Source organism: Kogia breviceps, chromosome 8 (genome assembly GCF_026419965.1).
Source record: "Kogia breviceps isolate mKogBre1 chromosome 8, mKogBre1 haplotype 1, whole genome shotgun sequence".
NCBI classification, from domain to species: domain Eukaryota; kingdom Metazoa; phylum Chordata; class Mammalia; order Artiodactyla; family Physeteridae; genus Kogia; species Kogia breviceps.
The window spans coordinates 108,241,807-108,255,180 of record NC_081317.1 but is presented as its reverse complement, the minus strand read 5'-3'; the positions used below and the strand labels follow the sequence as shown (position 1 = coordinate 108,255,180).

Genomic DNA, 13,374 nt, shown 5'->3' with positions numbered 1-13,374 from the left:
GAGGCCACAGCAGTGAGAGGCCCGTATACCGCAAAAAAAACAAAACAAAACAAAAACAAACAAACAAAAAAACTGAGCAAAGAAAGCCAAAAAGCTCTGTAGCTATGGGCCATTATTGTTATTTCCAATAGTTACCATTCATTGAGCTGTCACTGCTGCTAGGTGATCTGCTAGATACTTTATATATATCAAATTTCGTTTAATTGTCCCAATACCCCTATAAAGTAGGAGCCATTATTATCACCCCCATTTTGCAGAAATTGAGGCTCTGAGAGGCCAAGACATTGACCAAGGTCACACGGTTGGTAAGTGAAAGGGCCGGGTAGCCAGCCCAGGCTGTGGCACTCTGAGCCTGTGGCCTCAATAGCCTGTGCCCAGCTGACTAGAAGGACTTGAGTGGTGTCCAGTCTGCATCTCGTGCCCAGTAAGACTCTTAATGTTGCTCCTAATAATACTTCACCTCTGCATAAACTTTATTTCTAAGATCAAGACTATGTAACTTCCATGGAACACAAACAAGGAGACCTCACATTCATAGAGACGTTGTAGAGTTTGTGTAGAATTATCATTACCAAGTATTTTGGCATAATCTCATTGGATCCTCATGACAGCTCTGTATAGTAAATGGATGAATATTCCCCTTTGACCCGGGAGACAACAGAGATTCAGAAAGATGCGGTGACTTGCCCAAGATTAGAACTCAGTTGTTTTGTGTTCTGTTCTGATGATCTCCCTACTATGCTTCGATGACCGTGACAATGAGCATTTTTAAAATTGATCTAGAAACAGGCTTCTTGCCTTGATTGAAAAACCATCAGTGGACCCAATCTACATCGGATTATTTGGAAGCTCTGGGGCTGGGAAGAGCTCCCTGATCAATGCCATCATCCAGCAAGCCATGTTTCTGCCAGTGTCTGGAGAAAGTATTTGTACATCATGTATTGTTCAAGTGAGCTCAGGCTGCTGTGAACAGTATGAAGCCAAAATCCACCTGCTCTCCGACCAGGTAAGTGTTGCCTCCCTCCCTCCCTCTCTCCCTCTCTGTTATTCTCCCTCTCTCCCTCCTTTCCTTCCTCCTTCCTCCTCTTTCTTCCTTCTTCCTTTTCTTTCCTTCCTGGCTCCCTCTCAGAGACTAACATTATATTCCTTGTAAATATAGCTCACGTCTTCGTTAAACGAAAAGAACATAGCACAGAATGAGAAAGTCCAACAGAACAAGATGGGGGTTCTAGTGGGTCCTGGCTCAGCTCTTCATGGGACTTTGGGCAGGACGTTTCCCTCTTTGGGTTCCCGTTTCCTCACGGACAAAAGAAGGGGGTTGGATTAGATGATCCCTGACGGGATTAGGTGATTTTAGATTTCCTGGGTATGCAGCCCCCTGTCCTCCCCAGGGATGATGGATTTCTCCCTTTGTCAGTGTCTTCTGTATCTGTGTCATGGGGGGCTTGGCCCCCCCCCCCCTCTGCCTTGGCAGGAGTGGAAGGAGGAGCTGAAGAACTTGACGAAACTCCTGCACAGGCCTGAGGAGCTGGGCAGAGAAGAAGAGGCTGCCTGGGACAGGGAGGATGCAGTGGAGGAAGCCATTTGGAAGCTACAAATGTTTTATGGAAACGGGGTGGAAAGGAAGAAGTATGAGGAGTTGCTAAGGGCAAAGCCCAAAGGAAAGATTCCCACCTCCAGAGTCATCACCCTCAGGGCAGAAGAGGTAGGTTCAGGATGTCTTTATTTTTTCACGAGTCTCAAGGATAACGGTTGAATCCATTTAGGGGATTTGCGCAAGGCACAGTGTTCTTTTTTTTTTTTTTTTTTTTTTTGGCGGTACGCGGGCCTCTCACTGTTGTGGCCTCTCCCGTTGCGGAGCACAGGCTCCGGACGCGCAGGCTCAGCGGCCACGGCTCATGGGCCCAGCCGCTCCGCGGCATGTGGGATCCTCCCGGATCGGGGCACGAACCCGTGTCCCCTGCATCGGCAGGCAGGCTCTCAACCACTGCGCCACCAGGGAAGCCCAAGGCACAGTGTTCTTATTGGAAATAAGTTGATACCAAAATCAGAAGTATCTACGAGAAAGTGTTTTTTCATTATTTATGGCTGTCAAATGGGAATTTTTAGTGTCTGGATGGGGAGTTTTTGTTCACAGGAAAGACTATTTACAGTTACCTGAAGATTAATTAAGAATGCTTTTGGTGGCAAATAATTTTTAAAATAAGCCCAATTTTTAATGGCTTAAACAAATAGGGATTTATTCATTTTCTCACATAAGGAGTCTGGGGGCAGTTGGGTCTGTGGGTTGGCTCAGTGGCTCAACCATGGCCGCGTCCCTCTGGTTCTCCTGACCTTCCACATCTGTTGCCTCATTGTAACAAAATTGCTACTGAAGTGCTGGACTTCACAGCTAGCTTCGTGTAAGGAAGAAATGGATAAAAAGGTGGCACCAACCACATCTCCTCTTTCACTGGGAAGTAAAAGCTTTCCTAGAAACACACCCAACACATTTCCATGTAGACTTTCTTGTTCGGAACTGAGTCACATGGCCTTTCTGAGATGAAGGAGAGTCTAGAAAAAACAAGAAGCAGACTTGCCAAGATTGGCTGAGACCAGTCTCAATCCACTGCCTTCCCAAATAAACAAATAGTCAGGATGCTGCTGGTGCAGGTGAAGGACAGGATGGATACTGGATGTGCACCTAGTAGAACAATGCTCTCTTCATTTTTATGATCAATGTTCACTGTATTTAAATTAAAACTCAATTTTAAATTAAACCAAAATACACGGGCAGCTAATATGTAATTTATTAATGTTGTACATTTAAAAACCTAGTGTTTCTTGCATCTTAAAATTCACCTTTAATATATTGTTATTCTATTTGTAAATCTGGCAGTTTTTGAATAAAACAAGAACAATTACTTACACCTGTTCTAAAATTTAATGTTCAGTTATCTCCTAAGTGTACCATAGAAAAACCTCCTTTAAAAGTTAATGTTGGGCTTCCCTGGTGGCGCAGTGGTTGAGAGTCCGCCTGCCGATGCAGGGGACACGGGTTCGTGCCCCGGTCCGGGAAGATCCCACATGCCGCGGAGCGGCTGGGCCTGTGGGGCCGTGGCCGCTGGGCCTGCGCGTCCGGAGCCGGTAAAAAAAAAAGTTAATGCTACTTACATAATTAATCAACATTTCTTTTTAAAGTTCAAATTTAATATATTTGATTCTCTCAAAAAAATTGAAATACTTGACCAGGCATACTTAGAAGTCAAATGAATTAAACTTTTCAAGGTACTTAGCTCTTCTATATCTAGAAAATGGAACACATGTAGTAGCCATTTCTTATATTTAAATGGCTATTATAGTTAAAACTCATTATGCTCCTAATATCTAAAACATAGACCGAGCATGTCCAAAGAAACATAATGATGATAAAACTGGTGACATTATCTGAATACACACAACTTACACCAAGGTATCAATATAATATTCATTTCTTCACTACTCTGTATTTAGAAATATCCCTTCCCGGTGTTACGAATTTACCCATTGAAACAAGAGGAACAGAATTACCATCTCCATGAATGAGGGCACAGATTCAGAGTTTGGGTCAGGGATTGTAGGCTGGGGTGACGGAATCTGAGTTTCCCTCCCAGAATGACTCGCCTCCACCAGTTTACTGAGCGGAGCCCTCTTCTTATAGAAAGCCCATGCTTTTTCTTTTATGTTGCTCTTTTTGTATCTCCTTTATTTTTTAATCAAAATATCTTAAAGAACTTTTATCATTTCCTCTTTCACAATTTCTTGTGATTTGACTAGAATTGATGAGACCTCTTACTCCCTACCCTGCAAGTAAATCAGATTGCAACAAATCCTCTGACTTAATCTCAACTCTCTTAAGAATTTACTTTATCTTTCTTTCAGGACCATTCTGTAGATATTTATTAACAATGACTACCGTGCATCCCAAATCTTCTGTCCCCTGAAGTATCCCATAGAGATTCTCTGCCATACATAGCTGCTGGCATGAAGATATCATTGTACCAAGATATGTTTCATTAAAAACAATAGGCTGAGAGTGATTCCCCATCTCACCCACCATCATTAAAACATCTTGGAGGGCTTCCCTGGTGGCGCAGTGGTTGAGAATCCGCCTGCCGATGCAGGAGACACGGGTTCGTGCCCCGGTCCGGGAAGATCCCACATGCCGCGGAGCGGCTGGGCCCGTGAGCCATGGCCACTGAGCCTGTGCACCCAGAGCCTGTGCTCCGCAACGGGAGAGGCCACGACAGTGTGAGTCCCGCGTACCGCAAAAACAAAAACAAAACAAAACAAAAAACATCCTGGAGATGCCTATATGTCAATATATTTTTTGGTACTTGGAAGATAAATTTTAAAAATCTCTTTGAAGATCAAGTTCAGTTTTCAATGGGGAAAATATGGTCACCATCTCACTATCCACTTTCCACAGTCAGGGCTTTCTGGTAATGAACATGTTCACATTAACCATGTGGGAAGAATCCTCTCTCTCTCAAATTTAGAATATTGCATATGACTTCCATTAATTTTAGAACTGGAATGGAATTTAGAGGATACACTCATTATCCAGTGAAGCTATAACTTTCCTGAAGCCCTGTTCTAACTGACTTTGTTTTCTGCATCTGTCAGTGAAGGAGCTTGAACTTCCTGCTCTCCAGCGTCCTTTCTGGTTCTGAGTCTAGACCCTTCCAGGCTGGATCTGAGGCCTCCTGGTGCCTGTTGCCCAGGTGCTGCTTTTCACGTATCTCAGTGGACCTTCAATGAACCTGAGTCAACAGCCCATTCAGGGTAGACGTGCTGGGAGAATGTCTGGTGTGTGTGACCTGTCCCTCTTCCTCAGGCAGGAGAGCTGTCTCTCAAGCTGGACCCCTACATCCGGACTCAGAGGAGAGGCTGGGATGAAGGATCAGCTGAGACACAAATTTGGCCCTTGATCAAACTGGTGGAAGTGACTCTTCCCAAATCGGAGCTGATTCCAGAAGGGGTTGTGCTGGTGGACATTCCAGGCACAGGAGACTTCAACAGCAAGAGGGACGAGATGTGGAGAAAGGTGATTCTCTTTCAGATGGCTTTGTTCCCTCTCCCCTCAACTCCAGCACCCTTTCTAAAGCAGCAAAGAAGGCTCTGCTTTCTGCTTACAGGATTTTATGAGCTCATGGAGTTAAATTCTAACACGTTCTAAGCCTCAGGGCAATGGCAGGATACGGTTGGCCAGAGAAATTGGGGAGGGAGGAATCATGAGTATGTGACAGATGACAAGGGCCAGCAATAAAGTTGTCCAGGAGTGAGCAGAGGAAACAAGGACAGAGCAGGAGAGGGAGGCCAAGATTTGGGCACAAAGCAGAGAAGCCGGTAGCCACGCACCAAGGAACCAGGAGGCTGCTCCCGTGCTTGGTTGTAGGGAATAGAAACTCACTAAAGCAAATCCCAAGTCAAGAAGGGTTAATCAAAAGTCTATTAAAGGGGGCTTCCCTGGTGGCACAGTGGTTGAGAGTCCGCCTGCCGATGCAGGGGATGTGGGTTCGTGCCCCGGTCCGGGAAGATCCCACGTGCCGCGGAGCGGCTGGGCCCGTGAGCCATGGCCGCTGAGCCTGCGCGTCCGGAACCTGTGTTCCGCAACGGGAAAGGCCATAACAGGGAGAGGCCATAACAGGGAGAGGCCTGCGTACCACACAAAAAAAATAAAATAAAAAGAAAGGCTATCAAAGGATCTCACAAGACACAGCCAGGCCCCAGGACCACCTATCAGGATGGAAGCAGCTATTTTCTTGTTCATCCTCTGCCTGGTCTCTTGTGACCCTGTTTCTCTTTGTGCATCTCTGCAGACTCCTGCTTCTCCCTTAGCTTTCTCTTCTAGCCATTAGGACCCATGTTGTGGACTAGGACCACCTTAGCTGCGTCTCTAAATGACATTGCTGTTCCTGTGCCTGTGACTGTCTGACTATAGTCTCTGTGTCTTTTAGTTCAAATTCCTCAGAAGGGAAATCTGATCAATTACTGCCCAGCTAAGGATCAACTCTCTCTGGATTAAGTATCCACCCCTAGCACAGTCAGCTGTGGCTGAAGGGGGTCGTTAAGATGAAAGTAGGTAGGAGTTCATTTCCCAGCAAATGGAGCATAAACTGATGGGGGCCGCCCCAGATGTGTCTGCAGCCAGAGAGTTAAGCACTAGGGCAGTTTGAGATGCACCTAGTGATTAAAGGCTGGGGGATTTATAAGAATTTATCTCTTTGTTAATTTGCTTTCTGTTCATCAAACACATACAATATGTAAGACTAGGTACTAAGCACTGAGGATGCAAAGATTATAGCTAATAATAATAATGATAGCTGAGCTAATTTTATAGCTAATGACCCAAGCAAGAAGGCTCAAGAGCCTCTCTGCTGTCAACCTCTACTATATCCTACATGATAAACAACACAAAATGAAGAGTGAATGAACAGATACAGAACATGATCTTTTATGTGAAGAAGCGTGTGTGTGTGTGTGTGTGTGTGTGTGTGTGTGTGTGTGTAATGTTTGCAAATGCACAGCAAAAGTCAGATCCTGCCTTCTGGTAAGATACGTACCCAACTGTTAACAGAAGTTTCTGTGTTTCCTACCACTCTTTACTACAGACACCTCTGTATTGTTTGTATATTTTGCCTGAACATGTATTATCTTTAAAAAGACGAAAACAAAAGCAAACAACGTTAATGCGAAGCAGAGCCTGCCCTAAAGGGGCTTAGAGTCTACTAGGAGAAATGAAACACGCAGATGACTAAACACAGGGCAGAAAACGATGTAAGAGAAGCACAAGGAACTATGGGCTCTCCAAAGTCGAAATCACCTCCAACCAGAGAGCTCGTTCCTTCAACAAACAGCCACTGAGCATCCACTCAATTCTATGATAGGCTCTGGATGGACGGAGACAAAGTCCTTGCCCTTGGAAGGCCCATAATCCAGAAGGGAATGACATACACTAAGGAACAAACCCCATGACTTAAAAATGAGAGCACAAGGTGATGAGTTCCTTTGGGAGGTGGGTGAGGCTTCAGAGTGGACACAGATGGTCAGCCTCTACCAGGGAGAGAAGGCAGGTGGGAGTGTGGGACCCTGGGCGCCGTTTCAGGCCGGAGAGCAGCATTTGTGGAGCCCAGAGGGCTGAGGCCGTGGGGGAAGGATGGAGAGAGGCACAGAAGCCAAGCCTGGGAAAGGCGGGGCGGGCTCTAATGCCATGCTTCCTGGGGAGGTTCGAAGGACAAGAGGGGCTCCGGTGAGTGACAGAGAAAGAAAGGGCGTCTTAGAAGGAGCTCGGGAGTGCAGGGTGGGAGGGAACACGGGCCACAGGACCAGAGCCAGAAGGGACCGGGAAGGAGGGCCAGTGTCTGTGAGTCATGGTCAGTGCAGTGGCGGCCGACACGCACTGCAGGCCCACTGCTTCTCTGTCATACGTAGACTTTAAATTCAGCAGATTTGCGCTCAATGAATGACTGTGGGCCCGGGGGGGAGGTTCGTGGCTGCGGTTTGCAATAAAGATCAGGATGACAGCTTGCAGATAATCAGCCTATGCCCTGATTTGACAGAGAAGGAAATGAAAGCTCAGAGACGGGAAGTCATTTGCCCAAGACCGCACATCTACTGGGCGACAGAATTTGAACCGGAGAGCAGGTTCCTTCCTTCCCGGCTGAGGCTCTGTCTCTCAGCCCCCCAGGAAGGACATCCCCTAACAGTTCTTTAAGGCGGAGGCAGTCCCAGCATCCTCTACCCTTGGTGGTCTGCTCAGGCCTGGCCGGGAGAGCCTTTGTCTCTGCAGGGGTTTCAGCTCTTGGAGTGGAATCGCCAACCTCCTCTAGTTCCAGGCCAGTCCCAGGGAGCGACAGCCTGAGGAGGTGGCCGGCCCCTCTCACAGGATGGAGCCGTGGCTGCTGCCCGTTCAGATACACCGGGCAGCTTATCAGAGGCCGCTCAGAACAGAGGAACTCCGAGGAGGTGGGGCTGAAGCGAAGTGATGGCTCCCAGCCTGCTCTGCTTGGTCGCAGCTCCCCTCCGTGCTCGTGGTTTTGTGGTATCCTCTCGCGAGAAGTTACTAAAGGCTCCCCTCCTTCCGGGGAGAACAGAACACGATGCCTCTCCCCCCTCCCCCTCCCCAGCTGCCCAGAGGTACCTTCCCTACACTAAAACCATTAAGAGCTCAGACGTCCCATGCTGCCTGAGTCACCTGACCTCTTGGAGGCCCACTCTCATCGTGGGAAGGGAGGAGGGCAGCGACGGCAGGGGGCCATCCTACCCACTCCCAAATCCAGTGGCTCTTGTCTTATAGATCGGCTTTTTTTCCGGTGTTTTCTGTGACTCTCATTTTACCAAATCCTGGCAGTCAGGAGCTTTGTGTAGGGCCCGAAATTTAATCACTGCAACCGTTATCATTGCAGTTCTCTTCTCTTTTAGTAAACATTTATTAAGCATCTGTAGTTTACCAGGACCGGGGAATATAAAAGTGAAAGAGGCCCTGCCCTAGTGGAGGAGCTTCATCTTCCACAGCCTGATAGAACAGTCTGAATCACCCCCCCGATTGGTTATAATTTGGGAGGTGGGAGGGAGCGATTGGTTTTATTGTCCTGCCCGAATTTGAGTCCATCCATGTAGGGGAGGAAGTTCAGGACCCATAGCTGTGCGGCCTTAAGCTGATCCTTTGCCTCTCGGGGCCTGTTATGTACCTTCTTTATAAAACAATGAAGTTCGTTTGACTCTTGAGATGGATGCTTTCATAACAAAGATCCGTGAAGCCAAGAGGTTCATGGGTAGAGGGTGCGGGACACAGAGCAGGTGGGGACTCCAAACCCTCCACCCCCAATTCGACTATAGCAGTTCTATTCTTAAAAATCAAGTTTGGCAATTGGAATTCTTCCTAAGATTTCATTTGAAAAAGGCTCCACCATTAAAAACATGTTTGAAACCCCCTGCTCTAGATCAAGCTTTCTCAGCCTCAGCTCTTTTGACATTTTGGGTCCAGCGAATTCTTTGTTGTCAATGCCCGGCCTGGGCATTGCAGGATGTTTAGCGGCATCCGTGGCCTTTACCCACTAGCGCCCCCTCAAGTCAAAACGGTTAAAAATGTCTCCAGACATTGCCAAGCGTCGTCTGGGGTATAGAATCTCCACTAGTTAAGAACCATTAGTATAAAGCAAATAATGATTTAATTAGCAACTCGCAAACTTGTCACAGCTTTTTGTACAAAGTGCTGTTCTGAGGAACCATAAACACTCAGTCCTGGTGTTGGACCAGCTTTTCATTTATATGGCGAGATAAGATGAGTGAAACAATACAGTCAGAGAAATGTCACAAGGCAACACACTATTGCTTGCCACATGAAAGTTGCATAGTAGCTAAAGCAATACATATGTGATCGATCAGTAGGTTGCAGTTTCACGTTCATTGGCCTTTGCAACTTGAATCACACGGTTTCTGGCTCCCTGCTGCCACCTGGTGGTAGTATGCTGAATATGCAGGGGCAGCCAGACGTCAAAATGATGCCCTGTGGTGACAGCTTTGGGGTAGATGCATGACCAGGACTAGTTCTGGAAGAACGATGATTTTCCCTAGAGGACAGCTGAGGTAAATCAAGCCCGTGATGGATCTGGAACTGGAGGTCTGATTTCTTGAATTCTATCAATGACTATTGCCACAAACGTCTCTGAAGCCTCTACTATGGGCCAAGTACTGAGCTTGAGGTGATGTGGATTCCAAGCTGAAAGGTGCAGCCCCTTCCCATCTGGTACCTCACAGTCTGGGTGAAGAGGGGGAGAGGGGTATAGAGTGCCGACCGTGTACAGTAGTTCTGCCTGAGAAGCACAGTGGCAGTAAGTCCAGGTGCTGTGGGATGCAGAGGTGGAGGTAGCCAACCTAGCCTCAGGTGGCCCTTGGCAGTCTCAGATGGCAAATGGAGGTCAAGCAGAGGTCACGGCAAGGGCAAAGGCCCCAAGAGATAGATGAGCAATTTACATGCCAGGAAGTGTAAGAAGCTCGGATGGCTGGTGCCTAAAAGAATGTGGTGGGGAGGGATGAGAGGTGGGGTTGAGAGAGAGTCGGGGCAGAGCATCGAGGACAGACATGGTACATTAAGGAAGCACATGCTCTGCAACCGAGGCACCATTTATGCTCTTAAACATGCTGTGGTCATGTTTCACAGACCATTGATAAATGCTCCGTGATCTGGCTGATCAGTGACATTGAAAGAGTTTCTGGAGGGAGAGCCCATGAAGACCTTCTGAACGAGAGCATCAAAGCCTGCCAAAGGGGGTTCTGCAGGGACGTGGCCCTGGTGGTCACCAAGACCGACAAGCTCCACTTGCCAGAATATCTAAGGTACGGTGCTGGGCTTACAGGGATGCGGGCTTTCCTCCATGGGTCCTGACTGCCGTAATTACGGTAACAACAGAGCTTTGACTCATGGGCATTGTGGACTCAGGGAAGTGACCACTGGAGATAAAAGAGAAGTCTGGATGATTTCCTGGGACATCAGGACCCTTGGGTAGGTTGTCTTGGGAATCTTCCAGAGCAGCTGCTTAACGCCCAACAGGCTGTGCTCTACACAGCTCCAGGGGCGCCACTCAGGTGTCTGAGATGCAAAGAGCAGCTCCTGGCATTTTACAGAGTGGTGGACCTGCCTGTTCCTCCCAGATATGGGAAGTGTAGACACCCCACAGCTAGTGGGCACTTCCTATAACACCATCTGGCCCGGTACCGCTTTGAAGTGTCAAGATTCTGTTTCAGATTTGTCTCCTCCTGAGATTTGAAACCCATACGGAGCAAGGTTCTCAAAGTTTCAGAACTTGGCCCAAAGTAAAAGCATCCTTAGAGTCATACTCTAACAAAAAATAATGAAGGGTAAGCATTTTAGAGCTTAATAGATGTTAATATATGTTGATTTCCATGCACATGTCTGTTCCCCCTGTAACTAGGAGGACTGGAACTTATCTTCCATGTAGGGACACTCTGACAGTGAAAGGGGTTGTTATTAATCTGTACAGAGGACTGGCAGGGGTACACTGGTCTGTTCGGGGACATGGGACATATGGTCATGGGCTCTACCCTCGCCAGTGTTTCTCTGCTCTAACAAAAGCTTCTCCACCTGTCCCCTCTGCCGTATCCCCCCCCCGCACTTGAGTCTACTGTCTCCAGGAACTAACTAAGCAGAGAAAAAGTCCTCAGTGAAGAAACAGACTAAGACTTTTCCCCCAACTTCTTGCTTTCATGGTCTAAGTTGGAATTTCAGCTCCATTATTTTTTCTCCCTGCAATTCCATTCACCCCACTCCCTACCACAGAATAGTATCTCAAGGGCTCCCTTTCCGATGCCAGCTCTAAAACTGAACGTAATACAGTCGAATTTATTAAATGTTTATTGAACACTGTGGTAGAGGCAGCAGATTCAGAGAGGCATCTTGCTTAGTCGCTGAGGTCACTGTCTTAAAAGAGGATGAAAGGTTATATGAGAGTGACAGGTAAAGTACCATGGGACCTTGGAGAGTGAGGGCTGCGTTTTGACTGGGCCAGGTGGTGAGGTCACAGAAAATTCCGCCGATGACAAAATATTGAGAAATTAAGATACTCTTTTCAAATGGACACTGGAGGTGGGTCAGAGCATTTGGAATGAAGAAAGAGCTTAGGGAGAAGCATAAAGGCATGACAGTATACGCTGCTTTCAGGGAAAGTCAAGACTGCTGTGACACATCATGAGTAAATAACTGTTACATTTCTCATTTCAGGGAAAGAAAAGTGGGAAGTGTAAGTATGGACTAGTTATTTTTTCTTTTCTTTCTCTTTCAAAGCTCAATGGAGATATAATTGATAGACAAAAAATGACACACATTCAATGTAAACATCTTGATGAGCTTGGACTCATTCTTAAATAATACTTTTTATGATTAGTATTATATGATTCGAACACATGCACATTTGTCTGGGCCAGATGAAGAGCTGCCCCTAAAATGTGCATCTTATCCCTTGATCACTCTTGATAACCCTAGACTCTTTGCCACGCTTTTATTTCTTTTCATAATCCAGCAAGCTATTCAAAGTCAGCGAGAGGCTGTTTTAGAAAGAAATGAAATGATGAAGCTACAAAGGAATAAAGTTCTCAAGGAAAAACTAAAGGTAAGTTAACAGATTCTCCTATGCATGTTTCTGCTTTTCAACCACTCCGATTTTGAGAAACACCTATTTGGTCTTCTTGTGTAGTAGCAAGGGCAGAAGCTTTGGGGTAGACAATTTAGTCCTGCTGATTAATTACTTTGTGACCTTAGGCAAATTACCGCACCTCTCTGAGCTTCCATTTTCTCATCTGTAAAATGGGGGAATAATAATATCTACTGCCTGTGATTGTTGGAAGGATTGAATGAGCATATGGTCTACTGAGAACTATGTGCAGGTAAAATCAGGGGTCACAGTGCAGGTTGAAGTGTGCTTGGCTAGAGGGACGCAGCAGGGCTGGGGGAACACGGAGGAAGGATGCCCCAGTCACGCGGACAGTTGGGGGAGGCGGCGTTGAGGAGAAGTTCAGGGAAAACTTCTCAGCCTCTTCAGCAGAATTTTAAGGACCAGTAGTCTTGAGTGAGGTGAAGAAGTCAGAGAAAATGTGTTTGATACAGAAGGAAGAACGTGGTTGAAGAAAACTGCCACGCTTTGGTGAATTACAGGCAAGTAGTTGTGAATAGCTCAGCAAGGGGCATATGCAGGAATGTTGGGGGAAAAGCCCTGAGCTCTATTTTTCAAGCTTGAGTAATTGTTCTGTGGGAATCTTGCGGTTTCTTAAATTATTTTTATTATGCTGTCACTAAAATAGGTACAAACATAAAGCTCCTTCCTGTAATAGTCTTATGCAACTATAAAACTGAAACCAACTTGAAGATAAAATATAAACAAAACAACTTAAGTGTTATATCACAGTTAGTATAATGTGATAGAAGGGATGGTTTTGCTGAAACTAAATCTTCAGTGTTGGATTTAACAGTAAAAACACATGGCCTTACGTCCAGTTCTATATTTAATTGCTTTCTGTATTTTGACTTCAATTATATTGATGCAGAAAACGTCTGGCGTACAATGTGGAATTGGAAATTTCAGGGCTTTTGTTCCTAATTCAGAATAATCAGACCTCATACTCAAGCCAAAGTCTTCTATCGAGCAATTCTTGAATGTTGATTTTAATGAGGCAATAACTCAGTAAAGCTGTTCTTATTCTCTTTAATTGTTCTTCTTGGCATTAAAGAAATATGCATTTTATGAGGACCTAATTATACTGTTTCTGGAAGCAGAAACATAAAATACCTCAATACATAATTTACAATTATATTTATTGCTAAAAAATGTGGCAAATTGG

At 46.1% G+C, this 13,374-nt stretch overlaps 1 protein-coding gene across 1 annotated transcript in view; it reads left to right on the top strand.

The window, feature by feature from the left end:
• The window catches only part of NUGGC (nuclear GTPase, germinal center associated), a 49,657-nt gene that overhangs the window by 12,007 nt on the left and 24,276 nt on the right, over positions 1–13,374 (top strand). The window contains exons 5-10 of the mRNA XM_059071378.2: positions 784–1,006; positions 1,475–1,705; positions 4,856–5,065; positions 10,184–10,359; positions 11,762–11,780; positions 12,060–12,149. Coding sequence (XP_058927361.2) covers positions 784–1,006; positions 1,475–1,705; positions 4,856–5,065; positions 10,184–10,359; positions 11,762–11,780; positions 12,060–12,149 — 949 coding nt within the window. The remainder of the gene's footprint in view (positions 1–783; positions 1,007–1,474; positions 1,706–4,855; positions 5,066–10,183; positions 10,360–11,761; positions 11,781–12,059; positions 12,150–13,374) is intronic.